The sequence below is a fragment of the Lichenostomus cassidix genome, chromosome 3, assembly GCF_008360975.1.
Source record: "Lichenostomus cassidix isolate B80296 chromosome 3, HeHo_3.0, whole genome shotgun sequence".
In the NCBI taxonomy this organism is placed as follows: Eukaryota; Metazoa; Chordata; class Aves; order Passeriformes; family Meliphagidae; genus Lichenostomus; species Lichenostomus cassidix.
In genome coordinates this window covers 41,475,836-41,493,322 of record NC_139483.1, presented here as the reverse complement: position 1 = coordinate 41,493,322, position 17,487 = coordinate 41,475,836, and the positions used below count along the sequence as shown (strand labels likewise).

Genomic DNA, 17,487 nt, shown 5'->3' with positions numbered 1-17,487 from the left:
CACTGACAGATACTACAGCTTTAAGAAGGAAGTATGGAAAATTAACAATGGCAAAGTAAGTTTTAGCATCAGTATTCATAAAATTTTTCACAGAAGTGCAACAATAGCGAAACTGTTTTAAAAACAGGATGGAGAAAACAGAAGATGATGCAATCTGTATTCACCAGCACCTATTTTTACAGGGAAATTTCAGAAGGAAAAGTGTTAATACAGAAAGGCTCTACTAAACCAGACTGTTATCAAATATACAGGTGAACCCACCGGTAAGTAACACAAAATGGCCAGGCTTAATGGAAACTTAAACTTCAGTAACAATTTATTTAAAGTGTGCAAGAACAAAGTGATTTATTTCTGTAGGGTCAATATTTTAAAAAATACACAGCATTTAAAATGAGTTAAGAGAGCAGCAGTAACATGGTAAACATGTACAAACCAGGCTGATACAGCCATTTAAAATTACAGTAACTAGATATAAAACAATTCTGTTTAAAAACTATTTATATAAAACAAGTTTTTGTTTAAGCAAACATATTTACAACCAGTTTTACTGATTGCAAAGAATCAAACTGTTTAATGTTTAACCTGCTAAATACCTTAGTGCAGCAAGAGAACATTTCAGGAAGCTCCTTCAGAAAACACAATGTGCCTGGCATTCACAGCTCTTCATGGCACAATGGCTTTAGCACTCAACTGACTGGCCTGCCAGCCACCAAAGAAGCAAAATAAAGACTGCCTGGTAATGTCATTTTAATCCTAATTTGTCCTGTATAGCATTGGAAGTTTAAATGGGAAATCATGAAAGCTTTTATGACATGCCCAGGAACAGTTTTACCAGTATTGCTAGCAGCATTCCACACAATTTTTACTTATTAGTGTGAGGGTATGGAGGTCAGTTACATTTCAAATTCCATTTCAGAACAGGCACACAGGAGTGTAACCACAGCTAAGCAAACCCTGAGCAAATTACCTTTCCACCACTGTTTCCAGTCATGGATTATCTTTTAGAGACAGCTTTCTGTTGTTTTATGCAAGACAAGAATCAAGATGTTCATTTATTTTAGATTCCAAAACTTCAGTCTCACAGACAGGACAACTGACTTTTCTATCTTGCCTCACAGGACTGCTAGGACTTGCAGAGGACTGTGTAAATTCAGCACTGGTTTTTGCAGCTGTAGTGACATCAGTACCCTCCTTTTTGATGAAATACTTTTCAAAGGCAGTTTTGTCTTCCATTTTCGGCCATCGCTGCAGTGAATTAACACATTCTAAGCTTTTTTTCACAGGTGCACCCTGAGCTGTTGAGCTCTGCTCCAAACGAATTTGTTTTGGTGTCCAGATAGAAGATGGCCCAGCTCTCTTGTCAACTGGTGAGCCTTGGCTTGATGTTTCTTCAGCAACACGAGGCATCCTAGCAGGCAATCCACAGTCATTCTCGTAATCTTCTGTGTCAGCAGCAGAGGGTTTCGGAAACTCACGCTTTAAAGGTAAGTTGATCTTCTCACTGGCACCACCAGTATGAAGTGGAAAGATGCCACTATGGGGGAGCTTCTCCCGTTTTATCTCATTTTTAGGGATTGGTGCTGTCCTTACTGCTGAACGATGCTGTGAGCCATGTGCTTCACTGTTTCCAATGGTGCTGCTGGCATTTGTGTTTTTTTCTGAAAGCACCCCATCTCCTCCTCCAAGACGATATCCCATCCCACTAAACGGAGTCAGCTCTTGCACACCATGCATTTGTGCCTTGTCTGAAAAATCAGATTAAAAAATTAGTTAATAACTTTTTCATTAAAAAATCATGGGCTTATTATTTGACGTGCTTCACACAAAAAATAAAATATCTGCTGCTTGAAAATAGTGCATCAAATTAAACTTCTTGCAGACAATTCAGTTGAGGAGCAGCCTAAAAATGCACAAGCAAACAGGCCATGTTCTTTTGCTATGTAACAGTGACACCTAAACAAAGCTTATGTAGTATTTGGTCTATATTTGTTCAAGAAAATGTTTGGACAAATATCAGTTTGGAACAGAAAAAGATTTCATAAAATACCTTTTTCAGTTGACTTGAAACGTGGAAGTTTTGCTGGCTGAGTTTTCTGCTTGGACTTCTCTGAGAATTTCTCTGGCTCCTTCACTTTTGTGAACGTGCCCCCACATGTCCTTTGATGCTCATCCCACCAGTAGTCGTGTGCAGAGGGTGCTCTATTCATGGAGCGCTTCACATACCCAAAGTAAGGTGCTCTCTTTTGGCAAGGGCCATTGCATCGCCACCAGTGCTGGCGGTACAAATTGATCTCATCATAAAAATCGTGATAGATCTAAGTTAAAAAAAAACCAAAGGCCAAAACAAACAGTTGTTCAGGAAGTTTCTAATTTTATATCATTAGCTCTGTAATTTTTTTAAATCTATTTCCATTCAATTCCTTCCACTACTGCTGTGACTTTTATATTACCAGTTAAAAGAGCTGGACCTGAATAATATGTCCTGGTTATCTTGTTTGAACTGCAATAAAATCACTTTGGAAATCTATCTACAATCTTACCTAGAAGACAAACTGTTTAGAATGTATTGCAAACAATACCAGTATTGTATTCTCCTTTCAGCAATTACCTTAATTGATCTTATTAGACACATTATTTTTAAATAGCGACATAAATATCATCACCCTCTACTGACATCTTGACTGCTCTTCCCCAAATACTGCTCTAAACATGGAGCTATCCTGTCCCTGCTATCATTAAGCTGTTCCTAGTTTACCACAAAAGCTTAAAGGAAAATTCTTACAGAGAATATACCTGAAAATTATATGACTAACAGCTCACCACATCTTCCTCAACCTGTTTCCACCACCGTCCTCAGCAAAATAACTATGGAATTGGCACACACTTGGATGCAAATTTGTGTTGGTACCAACCATGGACTGTCTAACAAGAACATTACTCACACCACACCAGGCAACTAAGACACCAAACCAGGAAGAAAGCTCTATTAAATCAGGTGAAGAGGATTATTCTCACTGTGACATTGGCTCCAGTCAGGAGATTAATGCGTCGCATGTGCTTGCAGAACTCTGGTCCATGAGACTGACGATCTCTGAAGTTATGAGTGACAAAGAGCAGGGCATGGATCATTTCATGCAGCAGTGTCTGAAACGATGCAATCATTAGATATTTAGTGGAAAGCACTGCATTTTCAGTTTCAAAATTAAGCTGCAAGTATTTCACTTCTCTACATTGATTGTGGTACTGATCTTATCTTTGATTATTCACACATTCAGTCTGGGTCATAAAATATAATACTTTGACCTATCAAACCAAATTACCCTATTCCCACACCACCAAAACATGCTAGAGAATATCACTACAATAAGCAGCACTCCAAAAAGGAGAAATCATCCTCAAACTTAAGTCACATCTTTAAAGAGATCATCCCCTATACAACCCAAAAAAGAGCTACTTTTGAGCAAGTTGAAATTCTGAAGCATTTCTGTTCTTAGGCAAATCTGAACGTTCAGCCAGCTCAAAGCAGCAGCTCTGGCAGAGGCACAAGAAAAAACACCAAGTCATGCTAAGTCATATCCTATATACTTATTTTCTGCTGTTGGCCCTTTTGAAACTACGGTCCACGTTTGGTTTGAATATTAAAGGACAATTTAGGAGTTAAAAACTTGGGGTGTTTTTTTCTCTTTATAAAGTCAGTATAATGAACAAGTGACTTTAGACTCCTACTTGGAGTTGCCCACTTAGAAACACAAAACTAAAGATTACCATGATACTGCAACACAAGCCATACAAACAACAGTAAAGCCACCACTATTTTATGATCTGTAAGTTACTGCATGTAAGAATCCCACTATGAAATCTAAAATGTTTGTATGGAGCAGAGGAGGGGGGAGGCACAAGACACTTTATGTGTAGATTCATGAGCAATGGTCAAATACCTCCACGAGATCCTTCCTTGGCCTTAACTTTAGAAGCGGCTCACTAAGACGAATAGAGCACAACCCACTTCTTTCGTGATACGAACAGATACCAGCAGAGCTGAAAGGAAAAGCAGAAAGAAAACATGAAAATCTAATGGTAGAGTTAGTCCTCTGCCATTGCAACATCCAACCACTTCCAAATGTCTAAAGAATAACAACCAGCAGAGGATAAGAGGGGGCAGGACTCCAGCCGCCAGCAATTGCATCTGCTGCAGGACTGCACACTGCACTTCAGAGACTCCTGCTTTCGTTAAACCTCAAACTTCTTCTACATTCCCCCTCCTAGTATATTCGAAGTTTTGCTAACATACTATTATTGGCCCATATTTGCCAAAACGGCAAATCGGCCGATCCTTGAGTTGGCGCCGGGGCGATGGGAAAGGATCGGCATTCCCCGCCGCCTCCCCGGCCCTGCCGACAGCCCCATACAGCCCCGGCCCCGGGACAGAGGGACAGAGGGACAGCGGGCAGGGCCGCGCCGGGAGCCGAGCCGGCGCTCCGCTCCCCCCGGGGCCGCACCTGGTCATGCGGGGGCTCCAGGACACGGTGACAGCCTCCAGCTTGCCCCAGAAGAGCGTCTGGTTGAACTGCACGAACAGGGCGTGCACGTCGGGGCTGGGGTCCAGCAGCTCCCACGCCTCGTCCACCACCGACAGCGGGCGGGAGGCCGAGCGCTGCGGCGAGACATCCGGGCGCCCAACTGCAGCCGCCGCCGCCGCCTCTGCTGCCGCCTTGTCCTGCTCTTCCCACTCCTTCTGCAGCCTGAGCGCCAAGAGCAGATCCTGCTCCTCCATGCCGAGCGCGTCTCCCGCTGCCGTCACCGCCGCACCCGCCATGCACTGCCGCTGCGCACGCGCACCACCGCCCCGCGCGCTGCCGCCGCGTCCTTCCGGCCTGCGCGCGCCCTGCCCTCCGCCCCGCGCGGCGCGTGCCCAGCGCGTCACCGGGACAGCGGCGGGGCTGCGGTGCGGCCATGGCGCTGGCGCTGGGCGAGGGCGGCGGCGGGAGCCGGCTGCGGCGGCAGCTGGAGTCGGGCGGCTTCGCGGCGGGGGAGTACGTGAAGCAGCTGTCGCAGCAGTCGGACGGGGACCGGGACCTGCAGGAGCACCGGCAGCGCATCCAGGCGCTGAGCGAGGAGACGGCGCAGAGCCTGAAGCGCAATGTCTACCAAAACTACCGGCAGTTCATCGAGACGGCGCGGGAGATCAGCTACCTGGAGAGCGAGATGTACCAGCTGAGCCACATCCTCACCGAGCAGAAGGGCATCATGGAGGCTGTCACCCAGGCCCTGCTCCTGCAGGCCGACCGCGACGACCCCGCGCTGGGCGCCCGCCGCGCCGCCGCCGCCGACCCCTTCCTGCCGCTGTCGGCCAAGGATGCGGCGGCCAACGAGGAGGGGCGGCAGCGCACGCTCACCACCCTCCTGGAGAAGGTGGAGGGCTGCCGCGACCTCCTGCCCGAGAGCCCCGGCAAGTACCTGGTGTACAACGGCGACCTGGTGGAGTACGATGCGGACCACATGGCGCAGATCCAGCGGGTGCACGCGTTCCTCATGAACGACTGCCTGCTCGTGGCCACCGCCCTGCCCAACCGCCGCGGCGCGTACCGCTACGATGCCCTGTACCCCCTCGACGGGCTGGCCGTGGTCAACGTCAAGGACAACCCGCCTATGAAGGACATGTTCAAGCTGCTCATGTTCCCCGAGAGCCGCATCTTCCAGGCCGAGAACGCCAAGATCAAGAAGGAGTGGCTGGAGGTGCTGGAGGAGACCAAGCGCAACCGTGCCCTCAGCGAGAAGCGACGCCTGGAGCAGGAGGCGCTGCCCCGGCCCGCCCCAGCGCCCCCCGAATCTACCAACCCCTTCGACGAGGATGAGGACGAGGAGGAGGAGGAGGAGGAGCCCTCTGCTGAGGAGGAGGTTGTTGACCTGTCGCTTGAGTGGATCCAGGAGCTGCCCGAGGACCTGGACGTCTGCATCGCTCAGCGGGACTTCGAGGGGGCGGTGGACCTCTTGGATAAACTCAACGAGTACCTGGCGGACAAGCCGGTGAGCCAGCCCGTGAAGGAGCTGCGGGCCAAGGTGGATGAGCGGGTCCGGCAGCTCACGGATGTTCTGGTGTTTGAGCTGTCCCCAGACCGCTCGCTGCGAGGAGGGCCGCGGGCCACCCGCCGAGCCGTGTCGCAGCTCATTCGCCTGGGCCAGTCCACCAAGGCGTGCGAGCTCTTCCTGAAGAACCGGGCGGCCGCGGTGCAGACGGCCATCCGGCAGCTGCGCATCGAGGGTGCCACGCTGCTCTACATCCACAAGCTCTGCCATGTCTTCTTCACCAGCCTCCTGGAGACGGCCAGGGAGTTCGAGACGGACTTCGCCGGCAACAACGGGTGCTACTCGGCCTTTGTTGTCTGGGCCCGCTCGTCCATGAGGATGTTTGTAGATGCCTTCAGTAAGCAAGTGTTTGATAGCAAAGAGAGTTTGTCAACTGCGGCAGAGTGTGTCAAGGTAAGAGGGTCTGGAGAGGGTGATGGGACACAATAGCTGAAACAAAGGCTTCAAAGCTTTAAATTCGCTATTCTAACCCTGGTTTAGTTTTTGACTCGTGGGGGGCTCCCGAGAGGTTTCCTGCTTTGGAAGGTTAATATTCATTTGTGGTTGGTTTGGTTTTTTTCAATTTAACAGAGGAAAGCCTTAAGATTAAAATACATGTCACAAAAAGTTCTGCCTTTATCAGGAATGCAAAATGTGTTTATTCTTAATTTGCCTTAAACTCGTAGGAGGTCCTAAAATTTCCATCATCTACATCTGAATTATAAGTACTTCAAAAATTTCTCTTTGTTTTTCAAGGGTGTCCTGAACTACATTTTCAAATTTTATTGCAAGACTAACTTTCTCAGGTTATGCCCTCTTTCAGCTGCTAACTGGGGGGAAGAGGGGGGGAGAATAAAGCTTATGTGTGACTGGGTTATAGTGTAATTGTCCAGAGTATTTTTGACAGCCAGGGTTTATCTTTCAGTTATTTCTCATTAATGAGATTCTTAAAGCAAAATTTGGTAGATGTGTAAGATGTGAAGGGGGCCTGCACACTAATAACATCCTTTGCTTTTCTTTGTTGCCCCAGGTAGCTAAAGAGCACTGCAAGCAGCTGAGTGAGATTGGGCTGGATCTCACCTTCATCATTCATGCCCTCCTGGTAAAGGATATCAAAGGTGCTTTACAGAGCTACAAGGATATCATCATCGAGGCCACCAAGCACCGCAACTCTGAGGAGATGTGGAGAAAGATGAACCTGATGACTCCAGAGGCACTGGGGAAGCTCAGGGAGGAGATGAGGAGCTGTGGGGTGGGCAATTTTGACCAATACACAGGTGATGACTGCTGGGTCAACCTTAGTTACACTGTAGTAGCTTTCACTAAGCAGACTATGGCCTTCTTGGAGGAAGCATTAAAGCTTTACTTTCCAGAGCTGCATATGGTTCTTCTGGAGAGTCTTGTGGAAATCATCCTGGTGGCTGTCCAGCATGTTGATTACAGCTTACGGTGTGAGCAGGACCCTGAGAAAAAAGCATTCATTAGGCAGAACGCCTCTTTCCTGTATGAAACTGTCCTTCCTGTTGTGGAGAAAAGATTTGAGGAAGGAGTTGGAAAGCCAGCCAAGCAGCTACAGGATCTGAGAAATGCTTCAAGATTGATGCGTGTAAATCCAGAAAGTACCACCTCTGTGGTGTGAAGTGAACCTAACTGTTCCTGTGAACAGTATGGAAGCACTTACTGAAAATGTTGTACCTTGAATAGATGAACTAAAGGGGTTTTTTTGGGTCTCTGAAAAATGCAGAACTCTTAACTGCTGCCTTCCAGAAGCTGAAGACTTAGAATCGATGCCTGCAAGCATGCAATGCTTTTACTTGGTGGATGGGGTGTAGGGAAGTGAGAAGGTGGAGATCACATGTCCTTGGACAGCATATCCTGTAGGAAGGGCTTGTGCTGTATTTGTGACTTGGGAAAGAACTGTAATACACAAGTTTTGGCCAATTGTTTGTGAAAGTCTTACATATATATCCACAGCACATGGCAGGAAAAGAGCAATTCTCATCATGTCACTGGAGGAGTTCTTTTTTTGGGCAGTGTTCTGGTAGGAGAGGAAGTGCTGAAGCATTCTCAGGGTGTGGTATTCAGTGAGGCACGTCTACCATCCAGATGTGACTCAGCACTGCATATAAATGACATGGATTTGCTCAATGTGATTTGTGTGCTAGCAATGCAGACTTTTCAGTTTCTTTAACACTGAGATTATCTTCACTCATTTCAGAGGCAGATCGAAATTATAAATGTGTTTAGTAGAGGTTCTGGTGTTTGGATGAAGGGACTTACTCTGTTTAATAAACTGGCCTGTCAGCCTAAATCATAGTTGTCTGAAAACAAACCTTCTGCTGTCAGAACCATTTGTTCCCTTCAAGAGAAGTGAGAATAAATTGCTTCCCTTCCTCTTTGTGTTCCTCTTCCATGTTTTCTCATGGATTTAATTGGGGTCAAACATCCATTTGACGAAGTGTGCACTGTTGCTTGAGGTGCTGTCACAAATTCATTATGGGCTGTTGTCTGCTGGTAGAAACCATAGTGAAGAGGCATAAATGCTCTTGAGGTATGCAGGGCAGGGGGAGGGTCTGGGGGAACTGTTTCATTTGGAAGAAATTGAATGCTAGTTTTTCTGTACAGAAGCAGCATCTGGTGAAGAGACAGATTTTTTGTAAGTGATGTGAACTTTGAAATATACATTGTCTCCTGCAAGAATTGTTTCCTGTAATATAGCAATAACCAAGAAGTACTATCCTTTTCACAGAAATCACAAGGATTTGGTTGGCAATTCTAATGTTGATGAGGGAAGTTTATACAAATGCTCATATGTTTGGATTGAATGGTGTTGGCTTGTGCACTATATGTCTGTGTAAATGAAATAAGCCAAGTCTTGTGTCAAGGCTGGCTTTGGAAAGCTGTCAGTATCAACTTCTAAGCTGTGTAAACTTCTCCTTTTGTGCAAACTTTTAGTTGTGAGAAAATCATGTTATAGCTAAGGAACCTTGTATTAGTCCCTCAAAAAGTGTCCTTAACTGGAATAATTAAATATCCTATTCCTGTAGTGCTTTCAATTTAAAGCATTTGCCATTTGTATCATGGTAATGAATGCCTTGTGACTGTCTGAAGAAAAAAAAGGTATCACTAGTAAAACATTCTGCATAACTGCTTCCACTGAAGTTTCTTCATTTCTCCCTATTTTCACAGTGCTAGTTCAACGCAGTTTTCACTTCGGTGGCTGGTTTTGTTCTCTTGCTCTTTGGATGCCTTTTGAACTGTCAGATTTTGCAAAGCATCCTATTGTCTCTGCTCTATTGCTTCTCAGTGTTTGGGTCTTTTGACAGCAATTCACAAAACAAGTCATACAAATTTTTTTAAAGAGTTACTTAACTAATTGCTGCCAGCTGAAACTCCTTGAAAACCATTGACCTGTCCCCATTAAGGGACAGCGAGAGTTAGAACTTGTGTGAACATGTTATATCCAAGAGACAGAGACCCACTGGCATTATTTCAGTAGTGAACTGTTTTTTTTACTAGAATCTAGTGAAGTGTAGCAAAGTAATATAATCTCTGTCATCAGTTTAAAGTGGGCAAAGGCAGCAACCTAATCTGAGAAATATTTTTGAGTGCCATATAAATAAGAGCTCTCTGTTGTGATGGATATTTTGGAGGAGAGGGAGAAGGGATGCCTTTTTTCCTGTGAACACAGGTATTTTTTTTTTAACAGTAGAAGAAAGCAGAATAAATACAGATGGGCCTTTGTGTGTGTGTGTTTGCAAGAGAAGGGTTAGATCTGGAGCTCTAGACTGATTATTGTGATGCTTGAGGATTTTATGTAAGAAGCTGAATTATAGTTTCCTAATTCCCAAGCATTGACACAAGGCTGAAAAGGAGAAGAGCCATATTCATGCTTCTTTTGTGAGCTAGTGTAGCACATTTTACCCTCATCAGAGGGTGAAATGTAGAGTGTAATTCTGTCACGTGCTCTGTTATGCCTCTGTCACTGAGCCCTTCATCAATCTGTTTATGGCACACCGAGCCTACTGATTTTGTCTCTGCTGTCGTCCATGGAGCTGTGGGCTTATGTTGATGTTGGTTTCAATGGATCAGGGAATCTGGCTTTCTATGTGGCTCATCAAATACCATGTTCATGTGCCTGTCACAATGCAAACAGGTGTGCATTTGTATAAACTGCTGTAAGTGGCATATTTTGTAACTTGTGAATCGCTTAAGATCATAATAAAAGAAAAACAATAACATAAAGAAAATGGTGTGGAATTAAATGGAACTAAACACCTTTTAATGTTAATTTAGTTAACAGAGAAAAATCAATGTATGCTGAGTCATGGTTTAATAAATTTCAGTTTTGGTGTGACACTTTTCCTAAGCTGTACACTTGGGGATAGTGTTGTTCTAGCTGGGATTTGCAGTAACTACTGAATAATACAATAGCAGTTCTGCTGATTTGAGAAAGAACTGATACTGGGTTTTTTGAGACAACTGCATATAAAACCTGTTTTCCTTTAGCTGCTGTGACAAAACTGTGTAAAATGATTTTGGTTTTGATTCAGATAATTTATGTATTAGATTTTAATGCAATAACTTTTCTGTACAGTGAAGACCATGTATTAAAACTTTTGGACATACACAGCTAGTGGTGTATTTGTTTTGATCATCAGAAAGAGGATGTTGGTTTGAAGTTAGACTTACAGTGAAGTCAGAGAGCTTCAGGTCAGTCCTTTGTGAGGGAGACCTAGGCTGCAGCCAGCTGACCAAAGCCAAGTGATGGCACTTAAGTTACATTATTTCAAAGTCACTTCAGTGAGGTGATGGTGGAAGAGAGCATTTCTGGACACAGAGAAGAGGCTGTACTCTTGTCTGATGGGACTTTGTGTCTGTGATGTATTATCCAAGGCAGCATAATGCTAAAGGGTTTGTTAGCTTCCAGACTTTTTTGTGTCTGCAGTCCATCCCTACCTAGCTTGGACGCGGAATGTGTAGTGCAGCCTGTCCCCTCACTAGGTGGAGCTTTGTGCACTGAAACCTCAGCAGGCTGTGAACAGGCGCGGGCACTGAAGGTGTGCTGCCCTGCAGCGTGGCTTGGTAGCTTTTGGGTGGCGTGCTGGGGGTTGAAGGTGCTGCAGAGAATGATGCAGATGTTAGGCTCAACTCTTTTTCATTCCTTGGTAGTGCTTGTGTTCTGCATTTTCTAATTCTAGTACTGTTTTTTAATTCTTCATGTTTTCCTGAGGTGTTTCTATACCATTGGCAGTGTTCTGCAGGGTATCTCACCTTTCTGCTTTTCCTAAAGGTAGGTACCAACATGTGACTTGTTCTGCCTGAAAAACACTGCTACACTTCAAGCCCCTGCAGGGATGTGAGAAATCACTTGTTGCAGCTGCAGTTGTCTGTCTCATGTAAGATGTTCAGATAAATGACTTCTCGAAGTCCAGTTTGTGTGACTTCTGGTCATTTTACTTCAATATTGGACTGAAATTCCTGTGAAACTTCACAACGCAGCTTTGCACTCCAGCATGGTAACACAGAAGATCCCCACCACCCACCATTGTAACTTAGACATTCTTTATATTCTCTTCACTGCACAACTGTTACATTTTAATTGGGTTACTTTTTACTTTAAAATTTTAGTCGTTTTGTAGACTCTTCAGTGTATTTTCGCTGAAGGAAATAAGATCTGGAATGGGTCATATCTGTTGAGCAGCTTTGTCAGCATAGACACCTTTTTCCTCACAGGTTCAGGAATTGTGGTATGCCTTCAATCCCTACAAAGTTTGAGGGACGGTGGAGAGAGAAACACCACAAAGTGTGGAGAAAATAGATATATGTCATTTATCATTTCAGGGGATGTTGATTGGAGTAATAGATCAGAATTTGATTGAACCACCTTGGACACAGAGTTGTTACCTCTTTTGCATCTAGGAAACTTTTCTAATACAACTTCAGCAGCCTCAACGTTCCCTGTAATACAATTCTCAACTTCAGGGTTACAGGCTGAACTAGATTGTCTGCTACAGATGTGCTGATTCTGACACAGCAGAGAGAAACTATTAGCAAGGGGCCTGGCCTGTGCTGACCACTGAGCAGTACAGTCCTTCCCCTGGGTTCACATGGCTGATCAGGGCACATTTAAGGCAATTTTAGATCACCCTTCTGTGGCCCTGTGGTGTTTATTCTCTCTCCCTCCCCATGCAGTAGCTGCATGCCTTTCGATGGGCAGAGCATCCCACTTCCCAACCCAGCAGAAGGTAATGTGGGAGGACGGAGAGAAAGCTGCTCCCCAAATTTCTTGTAGCGAGCTGCGATGGCACAGGGTGACCAGCGGGAGTCCCCCGGAGCTGTGCCTTGGTGAGCATCCATTCCCTTAAATGCAGGAAACACAGACAGGCACCACCCACAAGCAGATACGATTGCATTCCGTCTGTTCTCATCGTCCGGTGCAAGAGCTAAAAGCAGGTATGAAAGCTGAGAGATTGATCTCTTTAAGGTAGGAACTGGACTCTGAGGCATCAGAGTCAAATCAGAGTCAATCAAAGGTTGCCCAAAATATAATGTGGCCCTGCAGCTGCTGGGAATCTTCCAACAGCTCCAGACGTGCTAATATCTTGGCATGTGATTAGTGAAAGCATTGCACTAGCAAGGTGGGTAAGGCAGAAGAGCACGTAGTTTTAACTTCACTGCTGCTTGGAGAAACCTTGGAGATGCTTGGATTGATGATGCTTTCAAGTTATTTAAAAATAAAAAAGCATACAGCTCTTCGTCTGTTTACACCAACACACAGTTCTTCCTCTGTCCTCCCAGAAAGGTGATCCAGACAAAATCAAAATTCTTGTGAATGGCAGAGAGAGTTAGCTAAATCCATTGTAATACAAGGCATGCAAATCTAAACACCTGCAAACTTAAGATCTGAACTTCAGACATTCCCCAGACTGACTGGGATGAGGGAAAGCTTTGCCTCAGACTCTTCCAGACTTGTGGAGTTCTTTGGGCTTTGAGTCATTCCTACTGTTGCTAAAAATCACAATTCATACACAGCAGTCTGTGCCAGTCAGATTTGTTCAGACAAATGTGTTTTGCTTTGTTTTATTTTGTTTTAATTATAGCTTTACAGCACTGCTGCAGTCTGGGGATTCCTGTTACATTAGTTTTTCAAACTAAGTATTCACCGTAGGAAGGAGCCCAGCTCCCAGCCCCAGCTCCTGCAGGATGGCATTGTCAGGGGAATACTTGAAGCTCTGCAGAGGATCCTTCCTTCCTCAGGATTCAGTGGTTTTTTCTCTCAAAATGCAAATCTCTGATAAGCAGCTTCTGCTCTGCTTTTTTCCCCCCTCACTAACAATTGGCAGGATTGTTAGTTTTCCCACTCCACGGTTTAACTTCTCCAGCAGATGTGCCAGACTGCCTTTGTGGAGGAAGGATGTCAAACTGCATGTTGAGTTACAGTTTGTACATCTGTCCTAGCACGATACAGGCTGTGTAACTCCCTGCCTGCTCTCACCATTGACAATCTGGGTGGGGAGGAGGGGGATTGGGAGGCTTGCAAGGAAAGATCTGTAATCTTTGTCCCTCTGACTTCCACTAAGCAAGGTGCTTAAAGACGGAATATGCCCCCCTGAGTTTGGGAAGCCCACTCCTATAGTCAGAGGTAATTAGATCTTAAAGTGCTTTACATGAGTGGAGGGTCAGTAAATTTCTTTTGAATTTTGCAAATCAACTGGCAAAGAAGGAGTGGGAGGGCAGCATTAGAGCAACAGCAGCACATGAGCAAACAAAATGTGTGTTTCTGGGACACCTCAGCTCTAGTGTGACAAATGGTGGTCCCAAACAAAGCCTGCCCCTTCTTCAGTGGGAGCAGTAGGCTCCATAAATCATCAGTGCTGCAACTTTCCAGGAGGCAGCAATAACAGCGTTGGACACACTAAAATAAAGTCACTTCATCTGACCGGCTGTAATATGTGACACCATGTTAGGGGGGGGAAATGCCCTCAGAAAACTATGACACTTAGGGAAGGGTGCTCATGGAAGGGTGCCCATGGATCACCTGCTCTTCTGAGATGTGGCTCCACCTGAGCCTGACACCAGTGCAGGCTGGCATTGTCCCAGTCTCCTGAGACACACCAACCTCCCTCATTTTACCAACTCCAGAACCTCCCGTGGTGAGTATTTTGCTCCTGCTGTGCACTGGCCTGCAATAGGCGTCCTCCCTCCCGGTGGGATTAAGCTCCATCTTATTTGCTTGGTGACAAGAGTTGTGTGCAGGGAACAGAAGGCCTCAGTGCTGCTGCCACTCAGCAGCTTCACACCAGATAGCCCCTCTCTTGGTGTGCCTCTAATCGTCACTATTTTTTGTCCTCCACTGAAGTTTATTACCATTTAAATAGCCTTTCAGCCTGAGGTGTCCTGTGGAGTTTCTGCCTCTGCTGCATCATACCCTGTGAAATGAATTCCCATAGGAGCATTTCCTCACTGGAAAATGGTAAGAGCTAAACTAAGCTGGTCTAGAAACTGTTTTAAATCCACACAAGTCCTTCTGTGGCCCTTTAGTTTTGACTGGGGCACTTTCTAAGTACTTGGCTCAGGGTAAAATATATTTAGACAGGAAAGTGTTTACTTCCAACCAAAATTACTGCACTGAATCCTGCTGTCTGGGGCAGTGTTTTGGAGTACTGTGGGCAAATTCCATATTTAACTCAGCATGTGTTTTCAGGCCTTGAAGATTTAAGGGCCAGACTGCAAACACCTTTAATCAGGAAGCAATTAATTGCACAGATTTCCTCCTTGCAGCCAGTGTAGCACTCCACCAGGTAACATTCCCTGTGAGGCAGTGGCTCATTGCCTGCATACTACTTTTATTGCTGTGTATCTCTGCTATAATTACTGCCTGTTGGATGGTAGGCCAGGTTGCTGCAGGGGGTTCAGATAAAAGGTACAATCAGTTAAGACAATCTAAGGATGACTTTAAGAAAGAAATCAAATGGTTTAGATTCCTGAGGAGACTTTTAAAAATTATTATTACTATTATTATTATTTTTCCTGAAGAAAACTCACAAACAGGATTGATGCTTTTGATGTAAATCAAGGACCTGGTTTCGACTACAAGGGTTGTTCAAAGTAACTTGTGGAGCACACTCAACTGGAGCTTTTTTTCCAGAGCATCATGATGCTCACCCAAGACCAGCCCTGAGCAGGAAACATGCAAAGGATCACAGCCCTGGTTCTTCCTCAAAAACAATGCTCAGCTTCACTTGGAGAGAAGTGTATGTGGAGCTGGGGGACATGTTTAGCTCTCAATGGCAGCCCCTGGGGCAGGACACACACACAGTGTCTCACGAAACAGGAGGGTAAGGCTTAGCTGCCCCTCTGCCCCACATTCAGGCCAGGGCCATTGCTCCACCTGCTAATGCTGGCACCAGCCTTGTTCACTCTTTCAAACATAAGCTTCCCATCCTTCCTGTCTTACATGCTGGCTATAAAGAACAAATTCCCTTATTGTGCTATTATTATAATTTACTAGCAGAAACCTTCCTCTCTGCACACACAACTCTTAATGTTTGACTATTATAATTGCATTTGCAAAGTTATAAATAACACGTTAGCCTGGTTTATGTGTTCATGCAAGTCAGGCTATAAACTGGCAGATGAATGAAATTAACAGTCTCCAGAATTCACATTCCTGTCACTTATTCAATTATTTGATCAACGTAATTGCTCAGAGCAAGAGCTAATTGGAAAATGACATGCATTTACCCTCTCTATAGAGGAGGAGAGGCTTATCAGGTATTTTACTGCAGGCACTTTCATAACTTCCAATATTCTGGAAGAAATGAGGGTTTTAAATGAGCCAGGCCCAAACACACAAGGCTTGTTTGCTAGCCAGATGCTTCCCCATCCTTAAAATAGCACCAGCATTTTGCGGTGCAAGGGTTTGAACACGTCTGTACTGCAGCACATACAGGTAGCTTGGCACGCACACATGGGAGCTGCAAGCCAAGCTTGCCTCCAGGGCTCTGCAGCACAAAATGTGTTCCTGCTCTATCTGTATTCATGCTGGCACTGCAGATATATGTGTTTGGTTTTTTCTGACAGGCTCCCATCCCTGGGTGCTGATGCGGAGAATATTGGTTGGGTGAAGCCAAAGAGCCTGTCAGGAGCAGAAAATGCAGAAAGTGGGGCTTTTTTGTGTTGCTGATGAAGAAAAGACTGTAAATACTCACCTTGCCAGCTCAAACCCTGCATCAATGTTACAGCTTGAAACATCAATACCTTTTGAAAGATTTTTTATTTTGTCCCTCACCTTGCTCAGATATTCTGGTTAAAATGCTGAGTTTGTGCACTTTGTTATTAAATTAAAATCTAAGAATTGTGTGATAGAACAGAGAGGGTAGAGATAGAAAGAATCAGGAGGTAGTCTCAAATCCTAAACTGATCCTCTTTCCATTATTAGCTCTAGCTTTGTCTGGAGTTGGAATATTTAATTTGTTTAAATAAGAGACAACAAAGCAATTTTCCAAGCTGTATGGAAGGGGAGGAAGCTCATTTATCAACGACAACAGTTTGCAGCCTATTGTCTGCAGGCCCTCAGGGTTATCTGTAGGGGAAAGGGAGCTAAAGAAAATCAACCCTGTTGCCAGTTGCCTTAAATTTGTGACAGATGGTCTGCACCTCTGTTGGAAAATATTGGGGTGTGCAGATGAAAAATTGCCTAAAAAACAGTGTGTTTTCATCCTGATGTTCATGAGCAGTTCAAGCGTCAGGTTTTACTTGCTTGAAAAAAAATCAAAAAGTGGTCCATGGAGCATGTGAGTGTGGAAAAAACACTGTGCCAGGTCTCAGTGCCTGAGGTGCAGCTGTGCTGCTAACACTGCACAAGTGGCACAGGACAGCTCTGGGACATTTGCTGTATTGTGTGCCATGTCCAAGGGGCTGGCACTGCCTGTATTTGATGAGTAGTTAACCAGGTGAGCAATTACTTAGTTCATCCCAGAGCAGATGAAGAAACAAGTGCAGCACAGCCTATTTGTACTTACACCAGGACATGCCTGATAGGGGAGGTATTTTAAGGTAGGAATCCAAGAAAAGTATCAAAAGTATCCAAGAAGGACATAAAAATCCCCCTGCCATGCAGTGCTTGTATATGCGTCCCGGTTGTCTCTGGGGGAAGGAGTGTTAGACTGTAGCTGTAACCAGAATTTTGTTGTGGCACTTAGTGGGGTTGCTGTGCAGTTTGGACAAGAGGAGTGCTGAGGGTATCGGGTGCCATTCCTGCTCACAGCTCTGCAACGCACACGGCCACAGCAAGCTGCAAACAAGGACGATGCCAAGGTTTGGTCTCCTGTGAGTGACACCAGCCACTGAACAACTGGCCTCAGAGTGTGAAGCTGTGATCTCTAAGCTGTGGCTGATGGAATAAATCAGTAACCT

The 17,487-nt window shown here is 45.2% G+C and overlaps 2 protein-coding genes across 2 annotated transcripts; one reads left to right on the top strand and one right to left on the bottom strand.

The window, feature by feature from the left end:
• Window positions 1-287: 287 nt before the first annotated feature.
• SPRTN (SprT-like N-terminal domain) lies at window positions 288-4,847 on the bottom strand. The gene is made up of 5 exons (XM_085055467.1): window positions 4,500-4,847; window positions 3,939-4,038; window positions 3,016-3,144; window positions 2,048-2,315; window positions 288-1,745 (listed from the first exon to the last, which is right to left on the bottom strand). Exons 1-5 carry the CDS (start codon window positions 4,814-4,816, stop codon window positions 1,024-1,026), a joined length of 1,536 nt encoding a protein of 511 aa, XP_084911593.1. The 5' UTR covers window positions 4,817-4,847; the 3' UTR covers window positions 288-1,023.
• Window positions 4,848-4,921: 74 nt separating this feature from the next.
• Window positions 4,922-10,698, top strand: EXOC8 (exocyst complex component 8). Its single transcript, XM_085055466.1, has 2 exons — window positions 4,922-6,480; window positions 7,097-10,698. Exons 1-2 carry the CDS (start codon window positions 4,954-4,956, stop codon window positions 7,703-7,705), a joined length of 2,136 nt encoding a protein of 711 aa, XP_084911592.1. The 5' UTR covers window positions 4,922-4,953; the 3' UTR covers window positions 7,706-10,698.
• The last annotated feature ends 6,789 nt before the right edge of the window (window positions 10,699-17,487 follow it).

Excerpts from the sequence above, each read along its gene's own strand:
- SPRTN (XM_085055467.1), bottom strand. The coding sequence starts at position 4,816 with ATGGCGGGTGCGGCGGTGACGGCAGCGGGAGACGCGCTCGGCATGGAG. Across the intron at positions 4,039-4,499 it reads TGGAGCCCCCGCATGACCAG|CTCTGCTGGTATCTGTTCGT; the intron begins GTGCGGCCCCGG and ends TTTTCCTTTCAG. Across the intron at positions 2,316-3,015 it reads TGACTGGAGCCAATGTCACA|ATCTATCACGATTTTTATGA; the intron begins GTGAGAATAATC and ends TTTTTAACTTAG.
- EXOC8 (XM_085055466.1), top strand. The coding sequence starts at position 4,954 with ATGGCGCTGGCGCTGGGCGAGGGCGGCGGCGGGAGCCGGCTGCGGCGG. Across the intron at positions 6,481-7,096 it reads CTGCGGCAGAGTGTGTCAAG|GTAGCTAAAGAGCACTGCAA; the intron begins GTAAGAGGGTCT and ends TTGTTGCCCCAG.